The sequence below is a fragment of the Vollenhovia emeryi genome, unplaced genomic scaffold (assembly GCF_000949405.1).
Source record: "Vollenhovia emeryi isolate VEMERY1.0 unplaced genomic scaffold, V.emery_V1.0 DF939131.1, whole genome shotgun sequence".
Classification (NCBI taxonomy): Eukaryota; Metazoa; Arthropoda; class Insecta; order Hymenoptera; family Formicidae; genus Vollenhovia; species Vollenhovia emeryi.
This window is the reverse complement of record NW_011967235.1, coordinates 1,092,916-1,119,153: the sequence shown is the minus strand read 5'-3', so window position 1 is coordinate 1,119,153 and position 26,238 is coordinate 1,092,916. Positions and strand designations below refer to the sequence as shown.

At 43.7% G+C, this 26,238-nt stretch overlaps 1 protein-coding gene across 3 annotated transcripts in view; it reads right to left on the bottom strand.

The window, feature by feature from the left end:
* The window catches only part of LOC105568141 (POU domain protein 2-like), a 122,089-nt gene that overhangs the window by 51,833 nt on the left and 44,018 nt on the right, over positions 1-26,238 (bottom strand). For all 3 annotated transcript variants that reach the window (XM_012023558.1, XM_012023560.1, XM_012023559.1), the window contains one exon: positions 9,350-9,565. In XM_012023558.1, coding sequence (XP_011878948.1) covers positions 9,350-9,565 — 216 coding nt within the window. The remainder of the gene's footprint in view (positions 1-9,349; positions 9,566-26,238) is intronic.

The following is a 26,238-nucleotide window of genomic DNA, read 5'->3' as shown; positions in this document are numbered from 1 at the left end:
TCGGACCTACGTCGCCGATGCGTCATGATGCGACACCGTCACGATTTACGCGCCCCTTCGGTCCATGTACGGAAACGAGATCTGTATACACTCGTCCCGCGAGGGAAAAATTTGCGAATGCAAGTAATTTAAGATGACTACATCAGAGCAGCTACTTCTCCAACAAGTATTTAAGTTAACGAGTTACGCAGAACAAAACTAGGAGTCCAGCCTCTGAATAGATACCTCGCTCGATACAATATCGCGAATTATCCTAGTCCCTCGGACGTGCGGAGGGGAACGCGTCGCTATGCACACACTCGATCTAAAAGCAATCACGCATCTACGGCTCCGCAACCATGTTCGAGAGATCGAGACGCCGGATTAAGACCTATACCTGCGTACGTACGTGGCGGAGCGCGAGCGCGCGCGCACGGGCGCACGAGTTGCACGGCCCGACTCTACACGCGTACTTTTCACACGAATGAATGAAACGACCTGGGCCCAACCCTGACCTTGAACTCGCTCGTCGAGGAAAAGAGGCGCGATTCCTCCCGTACCGCCTCCCGACTGTAATAACGCGTTCCGCGCTGTCCATAAGGCATGTAACAGATACCTCGGCGAGGTGGTATCGCGCCTCTTGCTTTTCCCTTTTCCCGTATTACGTTATCGGTTACTCCTCGGACTCGCGGTTCTCCCCCTCCTCCTCTCGCGCGAACGCGCGTTAGTGCGTGCATTTATCACGCGCGAGCAACCGCGGCGCGATAAGTATCGATAATTTTCATAGATCACCAGTGCGCGCGGCGCTATGCGCCTCGTACGAAAGAGCGCACAGGTAATTCCGTAGTATTAATCTCGGGAACTGCTGACGCCGCTAATACGATCGACGCCATTTTATTCAGAACAATTTTTGCAGCCCCCCGAACCAATTTATCCGCGCGGCAGACAGTTTTTCTAATTAAATGTATATTTCTTACCGAAGTGCTCGGGCGGTGGGCACCAAATAATACGATCCATCAAAAGTCTGGCGGAAGACTTTTCGACAGGTGTAACGATAAGTAAATAAGTGAACGGAACGTCGACGAAAATAATCGGAATGTAGCTAAGAAGGAACCTTGCCGCTCGACAAAGTTACCCATGATTTACCTCGCTTTCATAATTCACTTGTAACGAACTATTCCAGAGTAATGAGCATGCTCTTAGAAATTACACGCTGGGCTTCTCGCCTGCCGCGCGAAAGTTAATAGGAACACGCTCGAGCATCGTGATAATAATCCACGGCAAAAATACGATATCTCGATAAAGAAACCCGAAAGAATGGCCTTTTAATTAAGGGCCGATATTTTTGAGAAATCGAGAAGCGAAGGTGAGAAATGAGGACAGCGATTTAAATAAAAGTAAATCGCGATCGCGATAGCCCGAAATATGTAAAAATCTGTCGAGACAGACCCGACAACGCGATCCCTTTGCAGTAAAAGCAATCGCTTCGCGCGGAGCTTCCATTATACTCGTCCCGTAACGAACCATTCCAAAATAACACAGCTCTCCGGGAGAGAGTAAATTGCGGGACGCATTTCCTCGCAGCTCGGGCGCAACGGCGATGCCGGCGATTTCCTCAAAAAATCGGCGCAATGAATCCCGATAATGTTCCGACGCGTATCTATCCATGTGTACGTAAGGCAGCCGAGATCGCGACCACGGAAAATAGTTGCGCCGGCTCGTTTTCTTACAGGCGCGCAGCGCTCCTTTAAGTAATATATTTCTCAGGGATAATTGCAGGCAGCGATTTCGTGCAGCTCGTTCAGATCCGGCAGATACCGGCGGACTGTACAGCGGAACGTGTATTGCACGTGCAGGTAGTGTCGGCCGGGCGGAGAGAAGCAACGAGAGAGGAGGTAAGAGAGACGGCAATGAGGCGAGAGGGAAGGATGCGCCGCACGTATGTCGGTAGGTTACACACGTAGGTAGGCACTTACCTATCCACGTAGGTAGACACACTTATGTTTAAGGGAGGCTGCGCGCCGCGAGAGGAGACGCGAGGAACGAGGTATGTAAGAGACGCGATAAGAGGAGAAGACGGGTGGGAGCGAGAGCGAGCACTGATAGAGCGTAACTGACTTCTTGGCCGGTGCATATTACCGGGCTGTTAGAGGGCGGAGCCGGCTGATGAGTTAGCAACGTATTGACTTTATAATAATCACGTTAGCTGGTCCACCGTGATCCCTTGGTATTACGCGATGCTTCGCGCGAATTCACATACCGGGTGATGCCGAGCGTTTCGTGAGCCCTCGTACGAGGCGCCGATGCGCGTGAGAAAAATTCACGTGAGAACAATCGGAATAATTCGGGATCGGCTCGCGTGCGCCTCTCCCGATAAACGGATTTCATTGCGCCACTTGAATGCGAGGAAGGACTTCGAAATTCACATTGGGACTTGCGCGATTCGGAAAAAAAATTTTATACGAGATCTGCACGTATCTCCGCATTCATTCCAAATGGTGAACCTGCGCGCCGCATATTATACGTTCTTCTTTCAGAGAATAATGTTACCTTCGTAATATCCCGAAAGTCATAAAGTCCGTTAATTTGCACCGTATATCCCATGTGGCCGCAGCATCAAAATCGCTCGCATTCCGATCTCGGTTATACGATGCGGCTGCGCGGTCTTATGCACAGTGTAACAGTTCCGCGCTAATCGCACGTATTTTTTCGCGCGAGGTATTCATCCGCACGGTATTTATCGCGGCGCACCGATCTCTCGCTCGGTGAGATGCAAACCGACGACCGCGTATACGCGAGAGAGACGTCGGTTGACATTTGGCCGAGCGGGTTGGCTGACTGCGCGAAGAAGCTGTTACACGCTTGAGTGTACAAGATGCGTGGCCTAGAACACGGCGTAGAGCCTTTTACCTGGCCTCTCCCCCTTAATTAGCGGTTTGGTTTATCTTAATCGTTCCCTCGGCTCCTTTCGGACCGCGAACCCCTTGGAAGATGAGGAAGCACGTGAGAGCGAGGCGCGCAAATCGTTACGTATTCACGTGCAGCTGGCGAGAGATAACGACAGTCTTTCTCTCTCTCTCTCTCTTTAACTAAAATAAGAGATCGAGGAAGAAGAGATCGCGAGAGATACGGCTCGTCTGCGTCTCTCTCTCTCCCTCCCTCCCTCCTGCGCACCGTTTGCACTGCGTTCACGCGTTATTAATATTTCCCTGATCCTGGTGTCAATGACATTGATGGATGACGCGAACATTATCTCTCGCCCCGTAGAAAATAACCGTGGCTCGTTTATTATCAAACGGGAAGAATTATCGACTGTCGAAGGAAACTAACCGCACCGAATATCTCGGGTACGTGCCTCTAATTAGACGTTCGGCTAGGTGTGTTTCCTTCTAGACGTTAGCGGGCTCTGGGTTTCATACACAAAGATATACGCGCGGCTACTTACACCGACGTTGGCATTTTCACACGGAAAGCAAGATCGCATTTTCTCGTAATGATTTCCTAATGGGCTTTTCGTAATCACAATGGACAGTAATTACAAAATGGCCGTTCGTTAAGTGCACAGTTAGTTCCAGAACTAGATATGGGGATCTACGTAATAGTACCCTCGTTTCCCATATTTCCCATTGCAACTTTCACGCAATTGATCAGGCAAATACAATTTCTGGTAATGTCCAACACATAACAAGCTATGACGTTTAGCTGCGACAGAAAAAGAACGACGTGATAATATGAAAAAAAATTACGAAATCGCTCTATTATTTAATCACTTTTGAATTAAATTAAACAATCGACCTTAAATAAAGAACACATTTGGCGCACTCGAAATGTTCATGAAGAGATTGCGATACGCGACTGTAAAAACTCAACACGTGTCGACGGCGTGCACGAAATCGCTATTTCAGCTTTATCACTGTTGCTTTCTAGGATACACTAGATTAGATCTACTCCAGCGGCTACCATCGGAAGAAATTTACCGTGTCTCGACACAGTGGTGGTTTCCTGCAACAAGTCAACGATGCAGCTTCGCTGGCTGCTCGCGCGCGCGCGCGCGCGCGTGTATGTAATCGGCAAGATCCTCTTAATTCTCGTTTTCACGCATCGCCCTTCCTAGATTTAGATCGCGGATGGATAGTAACTAACTTGCAAATCGCTCCTGTACCGTCCCGGCAATGTGAATAACGCGATGCGGTAACGGCCGGTTAGCAATCCTGACCTCCAATCTCACCTCAATTTGCCTACACGCCGCCATTTGCGTCAGCGAGGAGAGCGGAGAGAGAGAACCGGCCTATCTAAAATTATAATCTCAAAAAGCGCACGACCGTTTGCGCGCATGTCTGTGTACATTATGTATATGCATACGTGTGCGCGCGTTGCACGCGAGAGGTCGAGTGCGCGCGCGTAGTCGATTAATTATGGCAAATCGCGTATTATTATAAATTTCGCGGCTAATTGGTACCTTTTTAGCCACGCGAGGCATCCTTTTAGCATGGTGTATCCTCGGAACGCGAAATTTATTCGTTGCGTTTGGGACCCTTCGTATATAAGAGCTATAATAAAGATCTTAATAATTTGTAATAATAACTGAGTGAATAACTTTACGAATTTTACACTAACTTACTTTTACACTGATATACGCACCATTATGTGATTTAATGAACCCTTTAGCTTTTGATGAGCCGCAATGTACATCGCAATGAATTTCGAAGAGAATTACGAACACCTCAACGCGATGACAAATGAATACTTCCGGCGCGAGGGCACTCAGCCGCGAATGGAGTTTGATCGGAGCGGTTGACTTTAAACGCGAGTTAATTAACTCTTCAATTATCGCCGTCGGACCGCCGGAACGGTGAATCGCCCGTAAATGAAGTGTTTACTGCCTGATGCTAATTTACGGTACACCTGCTTTCGGGAAACGCAACGAAGGCGCAAATGTTCTCTACTTTGTAATCGTTACAATTCCTTCGCGCTGCTTAAGCAGATTCGTTCGTTCTCAGTAAACAACGCTTATCGCGGACCAGTAATTAATGGTCACTTAACACAATGGTCACTGTTAATTATAGAATAAAAATTATTATTTCCATATGTGCAGAAGCATTTCTAAATCTACTTTAATCAAAATATATATAAAGATAGCTAATTTTACCAATAAGATAAATATCTTCTGAAAATATAATAGAATCAATTAATGAAAAATTGTTAAGATTTAAAACACTAACTGAATAAACGACACAACGCTTGGGAAATTTTTCAAAACGGGTTGGTGAAGTTGAAAACAACTGCGCAAATGCAAAGGTATCGATTGCACGTAATAAAACGGCGCTCGGGCTGTCTCGTTGAACAGAGTTTACAGAGTTTATGCTGCATTTTACAATCGGTCGGCGTATTTATTCGCCGAGCGAGAAGGAACGATGCTCATACGACGCTATAGTACGTCCTGATCGATTTAACGCCAAATGTCGCCGTGTTTTACACGCGGCAATAATGGTTGAAATCTATGTAGCCAATATTTCAAGCCACCCTTTCTCGCCTGCGCGTCCCCAACCCCCACACGGATGGCATTCGTATACCAACGACATGTAGCCTTGGTTATTGGTCCGCATATGGACATTGCTCGATATTTTATATTCTACAGAGAAAGAAAAGTATAAATGCAATCATAGTCGGCGTCTGTCGGAAACACGTTATTAATTCCCGGTAACGTGAGTAAATTTCAAGTACATTGCGCGTCTCGAGAAAGTTTAAAATTTTGCCGTTTCTTTTACTAAACATTAATAAAAAGAACAGAAATAAAGAATCGTCTACCTCAAAAGAAAATGAGAACATGATTCAAGTTCCGTAGTTAATAATTCAGTATAGTTTCATGTTCTACAATTAATATTTTGTACTTTCTCATCTTAAGTTTTGCGCTTTAAATATTCAGAGGTGTGAAATAAATCAATAGGTCAATGAAAGTTGCATATTTTGGAGAAAAGAGGGCGATTCAAAACACACGGAAGAGTGACAGTCCCGAGGGAAGAATACGATTCCTGGGTCCGACAGGAGAGAATCCTTTTGTAAACGACAGGCGTAATTTACGCGAGAATAGAGTGCGTCACGCAATGCGACGACTTCAAAGATTACTTTCTAACAGGTACTTGCTAGTCCATTTTTCTTCATCCCTTTTTATCCAGACGATCTTTTCGATATTCGTGTGTATCGCTCTGCGTATGATGCTACATCCAATTTACATAATCTGTTCGCAAGTTAATATTGCCAAAATGTTACTTAATTCACTATATTTATTAATTTTATATGTAATTACTAATTCTTTAACAAGAGATAGACTATTTAACGATTACGTCAAGGAGATATCAAGATGGATCATAATTTCTCACATAAAAACCATTTTTTATATGTCAAAAATATCTGTCACAAATCCCCAAATAAAAATTTTATTAAATTTTTCCAAAAATTAAGTGAAAAGAATAAAGTTTCTTTATAATAGAATAATTGCTGACAAACGTATCGCAGAATTAATGGAAAGAGTGATTTATGTTCATCTATCAACTGTTCCGTTAGGTATATATTGTATTAAATTTACGCTTAAGGATACCCGTTTTCGGGCGAAAGGACACGTCGTTGTAACACATGTGTCTTACGAGAGCGTGTTCACGAGCCTGTAATATTTTAGGGAGCCCTCTCGGCCCTCGTTCTTTAAAAACTAGCCAGTGCATATGTCGACGCAGGACGTAGGCGACATAATGTTATCAAGCTGTCCAGAAAGAGCCGCCGCCGATCGCCGCCACGGTTAAGGCCGGAGGACCTCGGGGGACCGCGTCCTCGCTCTCGCCCACTTCGACCTTATTGATATACCGAATAAACACACTTGGCAGCTAGGCCAGGACGGCTTTGCGAGGCAAATAGCTTCGGAAGAACCCTGCGTTGGGGGGGAAATATCGTTTTTTCCCTAAAGTCGACACCATGCTCGACGCTGATAACTGAGGTTACGATAAAAGTTTCAGCGTTTCAGATTATACAAGAGATAGACTACTTTCTCTGATAAACTTGCGCATAAATTAACAAATAATTGCAACTGAAATATATTGCTGACTTTTACTTCGCAGCTTATATATGCAATAATATATGCAAGCGTACTCTATGATTTGTTCAAGTTTAATTAGACGGTAGCATGTAGTGATATGTATTCGTATACAGTTGGAAAATTTGTGTTTTCTTGTTAAAAAAAATACCGGTTAAAATCTTTGTGTTAAATGTTTAACACATTCATGTATTAATTTAACATATTGCTCTTGTGTTAATTGACCTCAAATGTAAAATTATTAAAATACTGAAAAGAAATGTTAAAACAATACACTGTGTACTTTTTAATCTTACACAATACATATGTTCTATATTATTAGTAACAAGATTTATCTGTTAAATTTATACAGAATAAAATGTTGATTTTATTCTATATAACATAAGTGAGAGTGATTTCAAACCGCCATTTGACTTATTACATCTGCAAAATGTATAAATTACATTTTTTTAAATTCATTTTGTCATTAAAAGTATGTTAATTTTATACAAAATTTATTTCAAATTATTTTGTGATTTGCATTTATTTTGTGCTAAAATATTAAAAGTGTATTAGTGTGATCATTTAACATATCCATATTATGTTAAATTAACACAAAAATTTGTGTGGACCAATTGGGACCTGTGATATGTGTTATTCAGTTCCACTATTTCTAACTACGTTTTAGAATAATAAAGAGAAGAAATGCTAATATCCTTCCACGTTGTAAAAATGCACTTTATAAGACCGGACGCGCTACCGAAACATCATTTACCTTGTAAAATGGAATCTCATTCAGTCTCCGGTTTCACCCCCGTGGCTTTTAAGTTTAAGCTTCGACCCTTATCGACCGCACCGTGGATTTTGCGCACCTCGTCGAGTGCAGCGGTTATCCAGTAAATAAAGATGAATAGTTTCCCCGTCATCGCTCTCTCGCACACACAATCGCGAGCATGTGTGCGCGCGGCAACGAGACGGTTTTAAATTCCGCGAGTCAAAGCGATGTTTGACATGGAAATGTTGAGCGATGCATTAAACATGCCGCGCCGAGTGCTTCCTTCTCTCTCCCGCAAGATTGTAATCCCCCTGTTTCTGCTAGAAAGACGAAAAGTGCTCTCTCTCTTCAGGCCGTCCGGGGCCTGATCGTATAACTGATGAACTTAGGGCCCTAGTACGCTCACCCTCGCGCTATCCGAGCTATATTTATTTAGGTAAATGAAAAGAGCCACCATGGTTTCGCTAGTTCTCGGCCGCATAAATATTCGCGAAATAGCCTTTATATTCCAAATCCATGGACGACGCGAAGAAAACGGTTGTGATATCAAGCGCTCCTATTTGTATTGAGAATGATCAGAATGTGCTTTTCGACCGTGTTTCTTTCTTATTTTTTGTACTTGTCAGAAATACTTGAAAAGTCTTTAGTATGCACAACAATTTTTTTAATATATAATGCTTACTACTATATTATTTGCCATATTTTCATATTTAAATCGCGATGGAAAAGAGTATTTGATGCTTTTCCATCCTTCAAACTAGGAGAATATAAATTCGCAAACTTCGAAATAATATATATCGATATAGATGTCACTCCGAGTCATTTGTATACAAATCACTCAGAATTTTGTAAATTATTACGTGAAGCGGTAATACGGTGTTTAAATATTATAGAACAAATTTAAGTGTAAGCGATATTTTACATTACCGAAGCTGCCACGTCTGTACATAATTCTGTGGTGTTATACGCAGCTCCAGATTGCTTGCAACTTTGTCTCGATGTGACATGTAAAGTTGTAAATCGCTCTGGTATCATTATCGTCGGCGAATTGCGAGACGCGGAGCACGACAGGCGTCGCGAATCTCCAAGTCGTGATTGGCGAAGCAGTTGTCGTGGGGCACCTGCGAGAGGCAATTTTACTGGACCTTCCCATAAAAGGAACTCCCCCCATTGTCCGGCAAAATGACATCAAGCTTATTGCATTATTTAAAGAGCCTCGCTTTAGGACTACTTTAAGCCAACCGACCCACGATTGTCGGAGCACCGTCGCTGACGGTACAAACTAGGTTTCTTCTCACGAATGGATCGTGAGGGTACAAGTTTTACGAATTCGACGTTGCTTCGAGATTTAAATTAGCATGACGTTGTCACGTGAGGTAATTGATATTAAATTAAGTAATTGAAATTAAATTAGAATATATTACAATGCTGCAGAATTCGCTTAATTAAACGCGTTAGTATAATTCGCATTGTCCTCGCAAAAGTATTTTTTCATATTACGCAGAAATTCGTTTCACAGGGCTTTCACTTACCGGGTGAGATGCCAAGCTTCGCGTGCATACTACTGGGGCTTCTATGATCGGGGGTGGTGACAGGGGCAGTTACGGGTGGCGACAGGTGGGGATGTGTCGGTCCACCGCTTGTCGTCGTCGTGGTAGTCGTTGTGGCACAGGGATTTAAGGGTGATGTCCTCTTGAAAGACTGGTCCGTTCGCCACGAGACATCATTGTCGCCTATCCAGACTTTACCTGCACAAGAAAAGCCAGATAAAGTTAGACACATACGTGCAAACATACAATAGTCCGAGAAATACAAAATGTAAAATAACAATTACCTTCCTGTGAAATTATGTCATAAATATATACAAAGTAAAGCGTATTTGAATATTTTCTCAATTCTTTCTAAAACTAAAGTCAAAAAAGCGAATACTACACGCGTATTGTATTTTGTATTATAAATGAAAGAGAAATGTGCACCATCTCTCTCGGAGCAGGCGCCACAGGAATATCAGCGATGGAAGATCAAATTGCAAAAGAGGTTCTCGAGATAAATTCTATGCCCCGCGCGTGTATTAATATAACGCACACCGGGGCGACTATGCGTGTGCAGAAAATGGCTTCTCTCCCCCGGATAGAACCCGTCGTAATTAGCGACCCTCCGAATCCCCTATTCCTGCCAGTTTTCCCGGTTTTCCCCCGTTTCCCTTAATTTCTGGGAACAATGCCCGGCTCTGGATGTTGTTCCAGGCTGCAGTGTCTAATTACACGGGGGGCATACCGAGCTCTTCCTCTTCTTCCCAAATTTGTAAGAGCGATATATAGGGTGCACCGAAATGTTTATAGATGTGACGTAGGAATATCTGCCAGTGCCATTAAATGAAATGTGATATTGAGAAATTTTTGTTAAGTTGCCATATTTCATTTAACAACAACTAGTGCTCGCACTTAGCCAACCATTGAATACGAAAACGTTTTTAAAAATATTAATATGTAAATGTAATCTCTCAAGTGTCGTTATAAAATTCTTTCTTAAAGAAATTTATTGGATCCCCTTCTCGGACTTAATCTGTATCGACGTCGCCCGTAAATAAATTTATTATTATGTCTCACGGATGTTATGTCGCGTGCGAGGTCCCGAATATCCATGTCGTGTCTTTTCGAGCACCCCGTAGCTGGCGGAGATCTCGGATTTATGGAACACGCGAATACCGTATCGCCCCCGCATGCGTGCGACGTGACTCAGACTCGGTATTATTTGCTTGACGAATGATTTAGCCCGAAATACTTAGCTCGCCTTTCCCCATCACCTCTCCCCTGCTCTTCTGCCTTTTCTCGCGCCCCGCTCCCCTTCCGGCAGAATACTAACCTTCCTTCGTTTTATCTACTTCCTAACGATAACCAGAGAAACGCGTTGCTCCAGAGACAGAAATACAGTAACTAGAAAACGGTAGGAGAATAGGGAGTGACGGGTGGTTCAGCAGGATGCAGGAGAGCGGCAGATAGAGCGAGGGTGGTAACTGGAGCCCGTGGTTTCGCGAGAGAAAGAAAGGACGTTCTTCCTATCGAGAGGAAAAAGAGAGGCGGGAAAAGCGGTGGGGCTGAAGAAAGTGTAGCCGGCGCTAACTAAGGGCGTCGGCTAATCAATATCATCAGAGAATGGCCGCTGACCTCCATCTACCCCGCTAGAACGACTATTGTACGGTATTCCGCTTTTCCAATGAGCTTCGTGGGCGCGAATACGAAATATCCTCTGGAAATAGTAAATTTCGAAAATTTCTTTCACAACGTAGCAACGTCGCGATATTACGATGTTGTACTTGTTGTAATTATTATTATGAATACGAAAACTTGGAAATTATTATTTAATATAAAATTATTATTTCAACATTACAAAACCTTTTCCGATGAATAACTATAGTGTTTTGTAGTCAAGTTCAGTGTGTAAACGTTCAGTACCAAGATACTAAGTTCTAATTAAATGGTTTATTAGTCATTCGCGTTGGAACTTTCAGAGAGATATTAAAAGTTACCTCAGTGCTATTTCCACAAGGATGGCTTGCCCGAGGCTACAATTCAAACATGAACCATAGAGACTTCCTTTAATCTCATGGTGTTTGCATGGGCCCCTGATTTTATTCAACCCCACGGAGACAATCGAAATCAGTATACCCTAAAGGACTCGTGAGCTTGACATAAAATTGCACGCGAGTTTGTGGAAAATTCAATTATGCAAGTCTACAAAAATTATATCGGATATCACTGCGAGAAACTTTTAAAAGAATGGTCGATTTATTGTTGTATTCTTCGAACTTTTTAACGATATTGTCAATTTTTCTTAAAGTTGAGGAAACGAAGAAAGTGCATTTGGATAATTTCTTGACGAGGAATTAGGAAATGAAAAAGAGACACATCTAATCTCTCTTCCGACTGTAGACTCTACGATGGCTCGTTCATCGGCCTCATCTACGCGTCCCCAGCACCCTTCCTTTCTTTCTCGCCCAATGAGGGTCGTTGCTACGTCCGAACAGAAATCAGTCCGCATAAACAGAACCATCCATTCCGCGATTCGCCCCTTCCACCCTTCGTAAGCCTTGCAGAGAACCTTCCCCCTCTTCGTTCTTTGCATTCTCCCTCGTCCATTCGTCCAACCCGGCGCGAACTCCATTCACGGGTTTATCACTGTCCAGATAACAACGATTTACCTACGGGCGAACTTCTACGGCTGGGTTGCGGGAGGGTGGGAGAGTGCGTCCAGTGGGGTTGCCGGGGAAGAGGGACGAGGTGAGCCCCATGGCAGGACCGTCGAAGAAGGCGAGACGGGCAGCCACCTTGCATTCGGGAGTATTTCACTTTAACGGCCCTCCGGGGGATTGGCTGACCCCGACCGGAGACCCTTCACCGTTTCGGCATAATGGACCTCTACATTACTTATTCGTCCTAGCCAATGTCCTGCTAGCGGTTCCGTTCCCGACTGCGGCGCGCACCAAGCTGCTCGTTTTCCACGTCCCACCATTCCCGCGTGCGATTAATCGCGCGTCGCGGGAACAAGGATCAGGAATTGGAGATGTCGCAATAAAGAACAGTCATTTTTCATTAGGTAGAAAATCAAATATAAATACACGAATGCATTGAGCTCTAAATTTTACATTACACCAATAACATAAATTAAAACATAGCAAAATTCTTCCGAGAAAAATTATATAAAATTTGTTATCCAATAATTGTCCTATGATTTTCTACCCCCTTTTCTAACAAAAGGCGATGGAGCCACCTCTGCTGATTCCAGCTTCCGGCCAGTAGCACGGAAGAACAACACGCCCCGAGCAAACTGCTTTCCTCCCGCGGTACTCGAAAGAATTGAAAATTCCTGCTCGTCCAAGGGTTGAGGAGGTCGACGATGGAGAGGGCGGCGGCTAGGAGGACGAAGAAGCGGGGCGAGGAAGCGAACGCGGATAAAGCGTTCGATATAAGATTAATGCTAGAGGCCGCCGACCGGTCCCGCGCACGTCGAGGACCGTTCAGCCATACACGAAGGCAATGGTGATTCCTCTTTGAAGGTAGAACCGTGGGCAGTGGCCAAATTGAATCCTGCTTAGGACAGAAGAAGCGTCGAGAAAACGGGAGGACGACCGAGAGAGCCGGCCCCGGAGCCCTTTCTCCAATAAATAAATCGCCGGCCGTCCGTGAGTCTCCGATTTTCAGCTCGAACGTACGGATTAAAATCGACCGGCCGATTTGTAGCGACGAACGCCGAAAGTAATTGCGCGATTATCTTATTTCCGTGTTCCCTTGGTTTCGTCCTTTTCGATGCCTAGGACGCTACATAAAAACGTAAATATTCACGTCAATTATTTTTCTTGCCTGCGTTTTATATCATACGAGTTCATTCTTTCTAGATTTCTTCTAGAGACATACTAGAAAATAATACAAAATAAAATAATTTTGCTTTAAAAATATGATAATCTCATTTGTGGACCGACCACGTATTTAAAATTAAAATAATACTAATTCACTCAAGTATACCACGGTAATGCAATGTAAGGAAAAGACAATGTCTAAATGTTCCGGTGCTTAAACGAAGTAGATGTGAATGACCTTTAATCAGTCCATTGTGATTATCAAAAGAATCACCATAATTAATCACGATATCAATCACCAAAATGATATCGTTCTTGGTCGTCGCAGGTTAATAATCTTTATCGCTGCTCTTTTGTAATACGACTATCTATCAACGTTTAAACGAATAAAGATACATCGTGTAAGTCAAACGATAACTCTATGTACTTTTTCTCAAGTGGCTATAAATATGATAATAATAATACTAAACTGAACTCGTATATCCATACTAATGATAAAACATTTTATAAACTTTTACTTTGAACTAGTTAATTTTTTTCATGAATTTTTTCTACTCTTATCTGTGTGAAAAATTTGCCGTTGATGCCAAAGCTAGCAAAATGCTCTTATCTATATCGACAACCCGATTAAATATATGTACTATCTTCTTCAAATACATGTACTGTATTACGCGTTACTTCTTCGTAAGAAAAATATAGTTTCCGGAAAAGTACCTATAAATTGTGTTTACCGCACATTATCATTGAGTCATGCATTCGTATGCGGGAAATTTTACACCTCAGTCGTACTTGTGATAAAATTACAAATCGGAGTAAAGTCCAACCTAAACCAGTATTGCTTAATGACATTATACACAACTCCAACTTCCATAGACTCCTAAAGTTACTACCGATAATTATCGTAGCGAGAAATACACGGTTTAAAAAGATATTAATATCTTTTGGTATTCTTCAACGAGCAATTATTTCTCTATCCTTCCCTTTACTACTAAGAAAACTATTCTTTTAATTCCTCTCGTTTTCCTAGACTCGGCGAAAATTCGTTGCTCATGAGGTAAAAAGACAAAGGAGCAACGTTCGTCGAGAGTTTCCCTGTTTCTTGCAGGTTACCCTTGTCGGAACGACGATCGATAAAGCCGGCCCCCTACCCCCTCTGCACTCCGGGTACCTTAACATTCGCATAAGCTTAGTGCCCCATGATTCACACACATACTTAACATATCAAGAGTTTAATTAAGATTAATATTCCTTTTAATAAAAAACATAAATATTTACTATCTTTCAATTTGGTGAAATAGTTTAACATTAAAATCCTCGTTGAGCTAACAAATGTTAAATAATAATTCTGCTCATAAGTAAAGTTCAATCGCAATTAATCGTAAAAAAAAACAAGGCTCCATAATTCATGTTTATTCCTCTCAGCGTACCGCCATTACGGTACGCGACTTAGCCGGCCTCGCCTCGTCCAATAAAAAACGTGAATAATAAAGAAGCCGCCGAGGCAGAAGGGGCTGAAGAAACGCGGCAAGGGTTGTAAGCGCAAGCGCGAAACCGCCCCGCGAACGAGGGATGTCGGATACCACCCTACGGCATAACTCCTTTCCACCGACACCCAGCCAATCTGCATGTAACTCGCGAGACGGGCCGCCATTTTGAGCCAAGTTTATAATCGAAGGGGTGGAACCGCGGAATCCTGCTTCGGTATCTGGTGAATAAAGATCGAAATATACATTGTAATGAAAGATGAGGGAACACGAGATTATTAGTTACAAAAAGAAGCTAATTATCGTACTTTTCGAAACTGTATTGTTACGTAGTAAAGCAGAATCGTTCGCTGTTCGAGTTTCCACGGAGCTCTATGAGCACAGCTGAACGTAGTAACGCGTACATCGAAAATGATGCTGCGTGTCAAATATCTCCCTGTACATCGCGCCGATGTCGTTCAAATATGCTTACGAAGATATAGTTTTTAAACACGTCTACGTCCTCGCAGCTGAGGAATAATTTTATTAGATATTTAATAATTACAAAAGTATTGCTTATTTTATATCCAAGAAGACCAGAAGATTATTCTCGTTCTATTAAAAGTCTCATTTCGTGTGTTTAAACAAAAGTTTAAACAAATTAGATCAACGCTTGTCGAAAGAAGCGCCGTGGAGTAAGGGGACGAATTCGACAAACGGATTCATCAATAAGTGAAAACTCAACGCAGCCCAGACTTGCCCGGAGCAGACCCACCGTCATTGACGCGACCACTCGAAGGGGTGAAAACCTCCAAGCTCCGAGATATAGGTGGAGCTTTAACGAGGAATAGGGGCGGACGGTGGTCGGGGTAGCGATTTTAAAATCACAATGGCAGACACACGTCGACAGCGTCTATCCATCCGTTCATCCCCTCCCCTTCAGCCACCGGCTGGCACCGCTCCTGCCGTTGCATCTGCGTTTGCTGCGAGCTCGAATCTTTGCCTGTGCCGGGAGACACGAGCCCCCGGAGGCCCTCGAGCGCGTGCGTGAGTGCGTGCGTGTGCGAGAGCCACACACACACGCGCCCGCGCGCACCCGCAAATACACCCGGACGCGTATGTACGTGCGTGGCGCAGCACGCGTTTCCAAAGAATCCGCAGGAACACAACCCCTGCCGACGGCACCTTTCGTAGAGTGCACGCGCGGCGAGGAGGGGCGCTCGACCACCCCTTCCTCAAACATTTTAAACTTTTTCCCGACCCCCCTCTGCACACGGCTGCGCTTTAACGACGCTTAGCGAGTTCGCAACGAAAAGGGCTACGACGCGACGCGCAGCGACCCGCTACGTTACTCTGCCGTTACGATACTTTTTTTCTTCTTTTTTTTTCTAATGGACTATGTCGGATGGCGCGGCAACGCCACCCCTCGTTGCGGGCGATTCCTAGGAGTATCGGGAAATGATTTGTGTTGGAGACTGTGTCTGTTTGACTTTCGGTCGTTAGATAGCTCGTTTCCCTTTTCGTTCCATTCGGAGAGCTACAATTCAGCGCCGAACAGCGTGGTCGTATTCATATCGTATATACGTATGTTTATCATGTCACTCGACATATTTCAAGAGCGACATTGCGAATCAGTATCGTAGAACCGTACAAGAGATCTTTTATACATATGTATTTTTCCAAACGAGACAGGAAACGCAGCGCGTTTCTGGAAAGTCAAGAACATTTAACATTCATTAGTCTAATTGGTAAGTATGTAACCGGCAGCGCACAACAGTGAAGATCAAAACAACTATTAACGAGTAATGAGAATTGCAATCATTACCGTCGAGTAATTAGCTATGATAATTCGATAGATATTTGGAATTTCAATCTTGATAATCGCGACGGAACTTCCTGCTGAGAAATTGGAGCTTATTAACAACGCGATGACACAAGTACAATACATCATACGTAGATAGCGAGTGGTCAGTTAACGCAGTCGTTGCGTTGCGACGCAGCATCAAATGTTTCATCTCCGAAACGTTCTTCCTTGTATCGATTGCTCTGCGTAATATACAACGCATAACAATTCTCGCGGTTCGTTGCGACGCCAGTTTACAATTCCTACCCGATTATTGTCCAGAAAATAATTTCTCGCAATCGCCCCAGCCCGCGTTCGTCAGACTTGCGCAGAGATACCTTTCTACGCACCCCCGAGAAACCCAGGCTAGGAATAAGCTAATTACCGAAGCAAATGCTAATCAAGGGCGCTTGGAATTTTCACGCTTTTCCTTTCGGCGGCGTAGCGTGTTCCTGGAAAATCGCTATCGCCCAGCCTTCGCCACTCTAATTGGCAGCGGCGCGCCGCGATGCCGCATACGGTGCACCGCGAAATAACCGTTTAATGAGTAACGAGAGCCTCGGTGATTAACTATGGTAATACCGCGGATATTTTGTTTCGGTCGAGACGCGCCGCGTGAGTTCGCCGGGGCGACGAGTTGCATTTACATCGCGCACAGTGGATGCGTGAGTGCGCGCGCGCGCGCGCGTGCGCCCCCGAGATCAAATCGTGTTTGCGGGCAGACGGCAGGCCGCGTATCCGCGATGCATTTATTATGCATTCGCCGTGAATAATGCGAGTGCACGTGGGAACCGTCGATAGCGCGCGCTTGGAGATAGCCCGTTCTGGGTGGGGACTTTATTAAATTCCTGCCGGCTCCGTTCGGCCAATCGCCGGCAATCATCTCTCGGGCTCTCGGCTTCTCCCTTTTTCGTTCGGTGGCTAATTAATCTCTCGCCGCCGGTGCCTGTGTATCGTTCCGCGTGCGCTTTTCCCTTAGCCGGGCGGTACGGCGGCTTCGCGATTGTACGGCATATTAATCAGTGGCACCGCGATGGCCTCCGCGCGCTTTCGATGGAATCGATGGTACCGCGAGAGCGGAAGATCGCGCGAACGCAACGATAAACGCGATAAACGTCGACCCGGTATCAAGGGCAAGTGAGCGCGTCGCTAGTAATCGGGGATGATTTGCAAGTCAAATGCGCGATACTTTGTGATACCTTGATGCGATCGACCGTCCGATCGAACGTCACGCAAGATACATTCGATTCGGCTACTGTGATACACGCGACGCGATAAGATGCACGAGCAATTTGTTAGCTGCGGCGCGATATGTAATTCGTAATTAAAAAATTACGGTGGCAAGAGAGGAAGCGTGATAGAGGCGCGTCTGCTCGTTTTATTCAGCAAAATCGCAAATTAAATTTACGTTTGTAATATAAGTTGGACTCATCGTAGAATCTCTATAATATTTTTTTAATCCCTTCGGTGCCTTCCGATCCGCTCGATCTGCGGCCGCGAGAGCAGCTGCGTCTCACGGGCCAGACGCTACGGGTCGCAGGAAAAGGAGATGACGGCGAAGAAGCAAGAGCGAACGGACTGACGGACGAGCATGAAGGGAAACCGAAGGACGAGAGGAAGAAGAAGAAAAGAAGGAGAAGGGAACAAGAAGATGAAAAAAAAGCCAACGCGGAGATCCTTAAAGCAAACTGCCCGCCTCGAAGAAGCTCGGCTTGGCGGTCGGGAGGGGTGAATTCGTCGCTCGATAACCCGATTGGTTGGCCGTGCCGCCAATGCAACTGCGCTCTCTCCGCGAATGCATTCGCTGCACCGCGTCTACTACCGTCTCCCATATGCGTGCGTGCGTGCGTGTGCGCGCGCGAGCGGGCGCGAGAGAGCCGCGGCTCGAGACGCGTGATGCATCCCCGCGCAACGGCGGCGTGCATGCGTAATACGCCTCGCGTGTAGGCGCGCGTCGATATGTAAGAGCATGCGTACACGCACGTACAGATATGTGCGTGCCCGTGTACGAGGGCACCGCGGGATCGCGGCAAAAACTGGTAGCCGAGCGGGCGACCAGTCGCCCGCATTGCCATTGCGGGGCCGTTCTCTTCCCTCCCGATACGAGACGACTTCTCTCGATCGTCCTGTTGCACTTTTGCAACGGGGTGGCGGGACCGCGAGGGGGAAAGAGGGGGTGACGAGCGGCGACCCGACGTCGATCGAGGGAGGACGGACTTTTCTCACGGCGCGCGGCCGACAGAAAGAAGGAGGCGAAGAAACGACCGGATGGAAGAGGACGTTTCTGAGATGTCGAGCCGAGTCCTCCTCCTAGTGATCCTGAAGACGGTACGAACACCGAACTGGAAGTCCCTCGTTTCTCGTACATTTCCGCAGCGTTAAGCCTTTCATGTTGCCTCACGATGGCAGATCAAGATCGTACTAGTGCACGCGTATCGGTATATTGTTTCTCAAATGGATTACAATTATAATTTTTTTCTCTCTCGAAACTGTTATCTCTTTAACCGGCCTTTAAAGCGAAGCATGGGAAAGTCAGTATCCAACGAAACCTCCCTGACTAACAGTTGACTGCTAATAATTAAATTTAATAATAATGCATAGCGCTCCGTGTAGAATTGAGATTAGCTGCGAGATTCCCATTGCAAACACGTAAACGATAAGAAAAAATGCATAAGAAAAGTCAACGTTTCCGGACAAGTTATTCGCTTTTCATGAAGCACTTTCTCCCTGTGCGTGAGACGTATTATTTGCATGAGCGAAGCCGCGGAACATCCAATCTTTTTCCCTCGGAATTTCTCATTCGCAAGATACGCGTTTCAAACAATTTGAATCACTTATCGTCTAGAAATCCTCTATTCCGACAGACACTTGTCCTAATTCTGCATCCAATTTTAATATATATACATACGATTAAAATATATTTATTTCACAACGTTAATTATTGGACTCCAAAGTGATTATTTCTTCCACATTTTCTACACGCTCGTCCCTGTCTGTCGTCCAATCCCAGAGGTAATTGGCGTGACGTCGACGTTATATCACGAAGGATAAAAGATTCCTGAATTGCGCTACGTTATTTATTCATTTACGCACGCGAGATTTCGAATGTGATAGTTAAGCAACGCGCCCCAGACATTCGAATGCTTTACAGCGCCAGGCGCAAATACACCTGAGGCTTAGTACATAAAAAACAATATTGAAACAGATTATCACATTATCACGCACGATTTCTCATGATTTCTTACGATTAATCGTATTGTCGTCCCATTGGTCGAATGTTTGACGGTGGTTAGGATGATTAAGGTAACTCTTTGCAAAATACACGGCATACATCGTTCATGCAATGAATCATCACTTACGACGGTAGATAAGGTTTTACATGTTCAACGGTCAATAAGATTAACTCAAGATCAACACAGACGCATGAATAATCTCACACATATCGATAACTTTGAGAAAGAGAGGGAAAAGGGAGACGAAGAGAAATCTTAATAATCTTACCCCAAGATATTCCAATTTTCAGTCGGACATAAATATTGTAGATAACTATTAATGCCTACTAAAATACCCATTTCTTTATTTGACTTGATATCTCTAACCGAACGTAAAATATACACGCCGCATATTTAATATACCAACTTTCGATAATTCTACTGATAATGATAAGCCTGTGAAGTCCACATAGTCTAACGATGAGTATATAAACATACTATCATCCTCTATTTGCCTTCACGTATAATCTTGTCTAGCATCTATCACGGTGTGACGCATTGATCTCCGAAGAACTATTTTCGAAATTTCATGTATTATTTCTAAATTGTTATCCTCATTTTCAATATCTGTCATTGTTGTATCCATAGACATAATAACTATAGACTGAGCGTTCCATTGAATAAGCTGAAGCTTGTGAAGAGAGAGTGAGAGAGAGAGAGAGAAAATTTAAGAAGACTTTCTTTCTCTGTCTTACGCAATCGTAAAAGAAAAGAATCATGCCTGCGCAATACTACACAGGCGTGATTCTCCCTTGTCACGATGGTGAGACAGAGAAAATAAGTCTTCGTAAATCTTCTCTGTCTCTCTCTTCACGAGCCTCAGCTTCTTCAATGGGATGCTCAGTTTATATTTACTATGTCTATGGTTGTATCTGTCGATCGTCATCAACTAAACAACTACAATTCTCAAGTTTCAATCACGTTGCTAGCCGGCCAAAACTGAATCATTGATATCAATCGATACCCAATTGTTCCCAGCGTTTTCTAAACTGTTCCCTACCGAAGTTCAGATAAATATCACTCATCAGTACCATCTTTCCTTTGTATCACTAGCTTATCGACTATGTATCTGTCTCTAAGCAAAGAAGAGATAGGCAAATGAAAGTTTTATTTAGCCATTACAATGTGGCCACAATGGAACAAAGGGACAAAAACATAAATACCTCTCAGGGGTATTTGGTATACAATTACCCTAATGCATCATTCGCGAGTAAGTTTCTATTTGATTGAAATCTCTTTCGTGTGATTATATTATTTCAAATCGATTCGGTAAATAGCAAGGAACTCGATACTTTGATAATATTCCAGAAAGTATAAAAAAATACTGCTTATTACGGCACAATTATAAAAACACTTTGCTTCTATCAAAACGATATCTAAGAACTAAAGAACGGGAAGAAACGTTAATAATTTATGAATGATTCAGAAGCTAATAAAAGAAAATTTTGGAAGGATGAGTTGGATATGAGAATTTTCGTTACGCTAGAGATCTACTATCTCGCAACGTTTTAAAAGGCGCACAACCCCCTTTTACGTCGTTCGAACCCCCTGCCAAGCCAAACGCGCAAAAACTGTGTGAAAAAGCGTTATTTCGGGATGAAATCCGACGCTACGCGCGGCCGTTTTTTCTTCTCGCAAGCAGCAACCCCTATTTGAAAAAAAGTGAAGAGAAGCTGCGGGGCCGTCGCGAAAGTATAGCGGGGCGCAGGTAAATTTTCTCGTGATTCTGGAAGATCACCACTTGGTGATCGCACACACATACGCGCACACGGCACGAAGGGGCAAATGGAGAAGCGGGGATGATGCATATCCTACATATTCACTGGATTTTTGTAAATCGCAGGGTACCGTGGAGAGAAGAAAAAACGGGAGAAGAAGCTATTCACCCTAAAAAAGTTCGAAAGGGGGAGGCTAAGGAGGGTCCGCAACGGGTGAAACCGCCTGTTTTTTGAACGCAAATCCGACGATCCTTTAGAATTCCCGATTTCTGGGTCATGGGAAGGTACCGCGATGAATGCATCGCGTTGCCCCGATCTTGGAAACTGATTTTTTTTTCTTCTTTGTCCCCTCTCTTTACCCTGTCGCTACTCTCAGAATCTTCATCGTTGCGCGATCTGACCCTACCTATGCTCATTCGATCGATTAATGCGCGGCTCGTACCCCCAAAAAGGGTTTTCTTTCTCAGAAAATAGAAATGTCTAGAAGTGGAGCAGTGAATTCGTGGACGATAGCACGTGGAACATTGAATCTCTCTCGTTCGCGCGGTGACAAAACATTGTGTAAAGCATTTCTGAGCATGAAGAATTTCCATTTCGTTATATTGCTTAACAAAAATTGTCAACCTTTTCAAAATCGTTATCAGTGATTCTCCTGTTGCATCGCGAACTTCTTGTGCCAGAGAAATTTAAGTGACGTTGTGAGAAAGAGAAATCAAGACGGGTACCGAAAATTGTGCCTTCGAAATTTGATAAATCACCTATCTTAGAAGAAGGAGAATTTGAAACTAATAGACGGAAACACTGTCTGAAGAGTTCGTACGGTTGAATTGCAGAATAGCACCACGGTAAACAATTTTGCGAACCACTGACGTTTGGATTCGCCAACTGTATAAACTACATATTCATATGTTCATTCGCGTGCAATTGCGAGCATGATAGCGATCGGCACATTGTGCGCGACGAGGAACTACGTATTGTGAATTCAAAATTGTCCCTGGCGCGGCGCTATATTATATACCTGTATTATAATTAGACGCACATTTGGTGCAGTGTCAGTTAATTATGCCGTGAGATTATTACCATGATTACCATGACAGCAAATACGGAAACAACGCGAGCAGCAAGATCAAGCCTGAGATAAGCCCACGGTAATTACCTCAAAGACACAATGCGGAGAGAAATTTGCAATTATTTTATAGAATCCCATAATTGCCACCCTCGATAATAATTGGCTGCCATCCGTGAAAATTTAGACAAGTCGAAAGACTTAAGTTTCGCCAATTCTACTTCGGGAAAATTGACGTGTCAATCTTCTTCAAATGCAACATCTGTTAACAGCTCAGTGATGCTCCAACAGCAATGTATGTGACGTACTTTTCTCACGCATAAATAAATAATGTATAATGTTACTAGAAAGGAGAATGAGGCGAATATCCAGCACGAGCATTACAAGTACGAAAGAATAGGAAGCCTAATTGAGATTGCGCTTCCGGAGTAAGCGATCATACCGTCCGAAATCATCCGGAGCGTATCATAACGAATTTAAATATCGATCCCTCGATCGCTCTATCAAACCATGCCGATGTATAAGAATCTTTTCGTGTACGGATGGAGAAATTCGAGCCTTCCATAGATTCCCGGTGCATTGAAAGTGCAACCTAGCGACCGCTCCCTCTCGATGTACATATTGAATCATCATAAAGCATTCGCGTGCATCAGACCGGGCTCATTGTCCTGTCATTCACTCGTCATCCCCCGCCTTTTCTGTCCGCGGCTATGTATATGTGCCGTGTGCATATATGCGGCCGCGTATGCACGAGCGGCTCTTGGTTTGCTTCACAAAAAAAAATAAACCACCCCTAATTCACGTTTTCCTCCCCTGGAACGGCGCGCCGCGTCTAAGCCAGGATCGAGAACTCGAAGATGCCCCCCCCTTCTCCTATCTACGCCCTTCTTTATACGAAACTGTTGCGTTTAAGACTCGTTGGGATTAAAGACGCGGGATTTTGAGATCGAGGATTCCATAGAGGATTTGTTCCGCGGGTCGCTTTCGATGCAACGCGATGCATCATGTGCAACGGATTGAGCGAGTGGTATGAGATTGGATATAAGCACACCAAGTTTTAAGATAACAATGAATTTTTAGACAAGAGTCATAAAAAATTTATCTTATTATAAATTATCGAAAAGTACCAATCTCTTTTGTAGAAACCCTTCGCAGATATTAAGAGGTCTTTGTTAAAAGCGTGCATAGAAAAAAAAAGATAGCAATTAATTTTGTGAAAAGAGATAATGCAGCTCGGATAAATAAGATTTTTAATTAATTAAACAGAATTGGGAAAGGGTAACATTAAAAGCAAGATAATGAGAAGATTTTTCTACCATCCAAGGATGATAAACTCGATCCTTTCCGTATCTAAAAAAATTGACGTAGCACGTGCTAGCGATCGACAAACGTAAATGTGACTTTTCAAAATTCAGTTAGGGTGAATTCATGACGTACAATGAATGCGCTCCGCGCAGCTGTTCCGTCATTATCAGCCTCGCCATCATAACTCTTACAAACTAGAAACTGTGCACTATTATATAAAAGTATGTAGGGTAGTTTTCCCTATAAAAATATTACATTTCTCGAAGCAATTTTATCAAACTAAACTGAACAATTAAGTTTATTCCTACTCGATTATTACAAAAGTTCGGCTTTCCCCGTTCCTTCCCAAAATGAGGAAGCACCAAGCAATGTCGGTGAAATCAATTTCCAGCCAATTTACGGAGTCTTTGAGTGCAGGGTGGTGGCGCCTTAAAAGTGCGTAAATAAATAGATTCGGACGTGGGCGTAGCCCGCGGATGAGGGCCGAGGGTAAGGCCCGTAGAAACGAGACAATAAGCCCGGAGGGTCGTCGTCGAGAACTCAAAGAGTGCCCATGCTGCGACACTCGTCCGATAATCTAATAAAGGGGTTGTCTCCACTTTTCGCACCCTCTCCCAACGTGCATTTCTTTCAGCTACTCTCTCTCTCTCTCTCTCTCTCTCTCTCTCTCTCTCTCTCTCTCTCTCTCTCTCTCTCTCTCTCTCTCTCTCTCTTCCCTTTCTTTTGGCAATTTCATTGCAGGTAATTTGACAGTAAATATTACCCTAAAAGATTTTCATGGCCAGCTGTAAATGGGCAATTCTCGACTACTCATAAACTTGCATAAAGTACGGTGCAGTTTTAGCAACAAAATGAAGAGGTAAAAGATTTTTTATCGATTTCATACAAAACGTATAGTTGTTAAGCCAAGACTGGCAGTAAAATTCTAATAAATATAAAAGAATCTTTGACCAAAATAAATCAAATAATGAAGATTAAAAAATTGTTCAGGAAAGATTTTAATAGAAAAATATGTTATAATTGTTAAGTATGTTTATAGAATATCTCGTTTCAGAAGTTTCTTTTAATTAGAACTTTTTCCAGTAATATGGATATATATATATTTTGAATATATTATACTGAATCATATTCTAAAATAGAGACGCCTCTTTTTAGCATCTAATTTTAATGGCCATTTACATTATTTCAAACATGTTGCACGGGACTGATCTCGTCCGTTGCAGGAGTTGTCAGAAAACTGTGGAACCTCCTTTCTCGCCAGACTGCCACCAACCCCCTCGAGTGCGGCCACGACGTGTAATTGAATTGGGTTCTGGCTTATTCCAAGCAAATACACGGCGCGCCTTCCTTTCCTTCCTTTTGGATACAATCTTGGATACGCGCGGAAATTTTGTGCGACAAGATTGAGAGCAAAATATATTTATTAAAAAGAAATCTGATGACGATTAAAATCATGTGCACGAAAGTAAAGATATAGAAGTATGTTTGGACATGATTTTAATTACATTTTAATCCAATGACAAAGAATTGCTATGATATGAGCGTAACTCGAGGATACGTAATATTGAAATGCGCCGAGGTATTTGTTTCATACAAAAAAAGCATTTTCTACACTTGGTAAATTTCGTTGCTCTTATCGATATTATTTACGACAGTGAGAGATACCACAAGATTGTATCGTTACGTCAGAATTAGTGCAACTTATGGTAACAGCAGTTGCCGCCATGCGAAACGAATTTTCGCAAGATGGAAACAGACGCGACGTGTACGTGCGTACGAGATACAGCAGGAGGAAGGGAAGGCAAGAGGTCTTTCAGGAACGAGAGCTATTTGCGAGACTCAATGGAAGAGGGTCCTCGAAAGAGGGCGGTGGGTGGCCGCCCTCCCGCTATATCGACCGCCGGCTTCGCTCGGCCATTCCGCATTTTAAAGGGAAAATTTCCGTTTATTCGGGCCGGCTTCTCTCCCACGGAATTATTCGGAGGAGCTCGCCTCGCGGATAGCAGCTCAGATGGAAAATAACGTGACCTTTTGCTCGTGGCAGGTCTCCCGGGAGCCCGGCAGAGCGTTCCTGTCCTTCGCTTCCTTCGCCTCTTTCATTTCCGCTGGAAATTTCGGCATGCCCCTCGAAGCCGGGCGCACACAGCGGAATCGGATCGTCGGAATTCGCCGATCCTGAATTTGAGCGCGCGAAACACACATATGTCCACCGTAGTGTTCGACAAGATATCTTATGTCTTCCGGATCTTTTTGTCTACAGCATACCTCAAGCATGCTTCCTACGAACGTCGACTTCAAGGTATAAAAGTTATAGTTGCATCAAGGGCCAATATTCACAATCTGATGTCAAGAGTAAAAATAGAATAAATACAAAAATGGATCTTCTCAAATTTATATC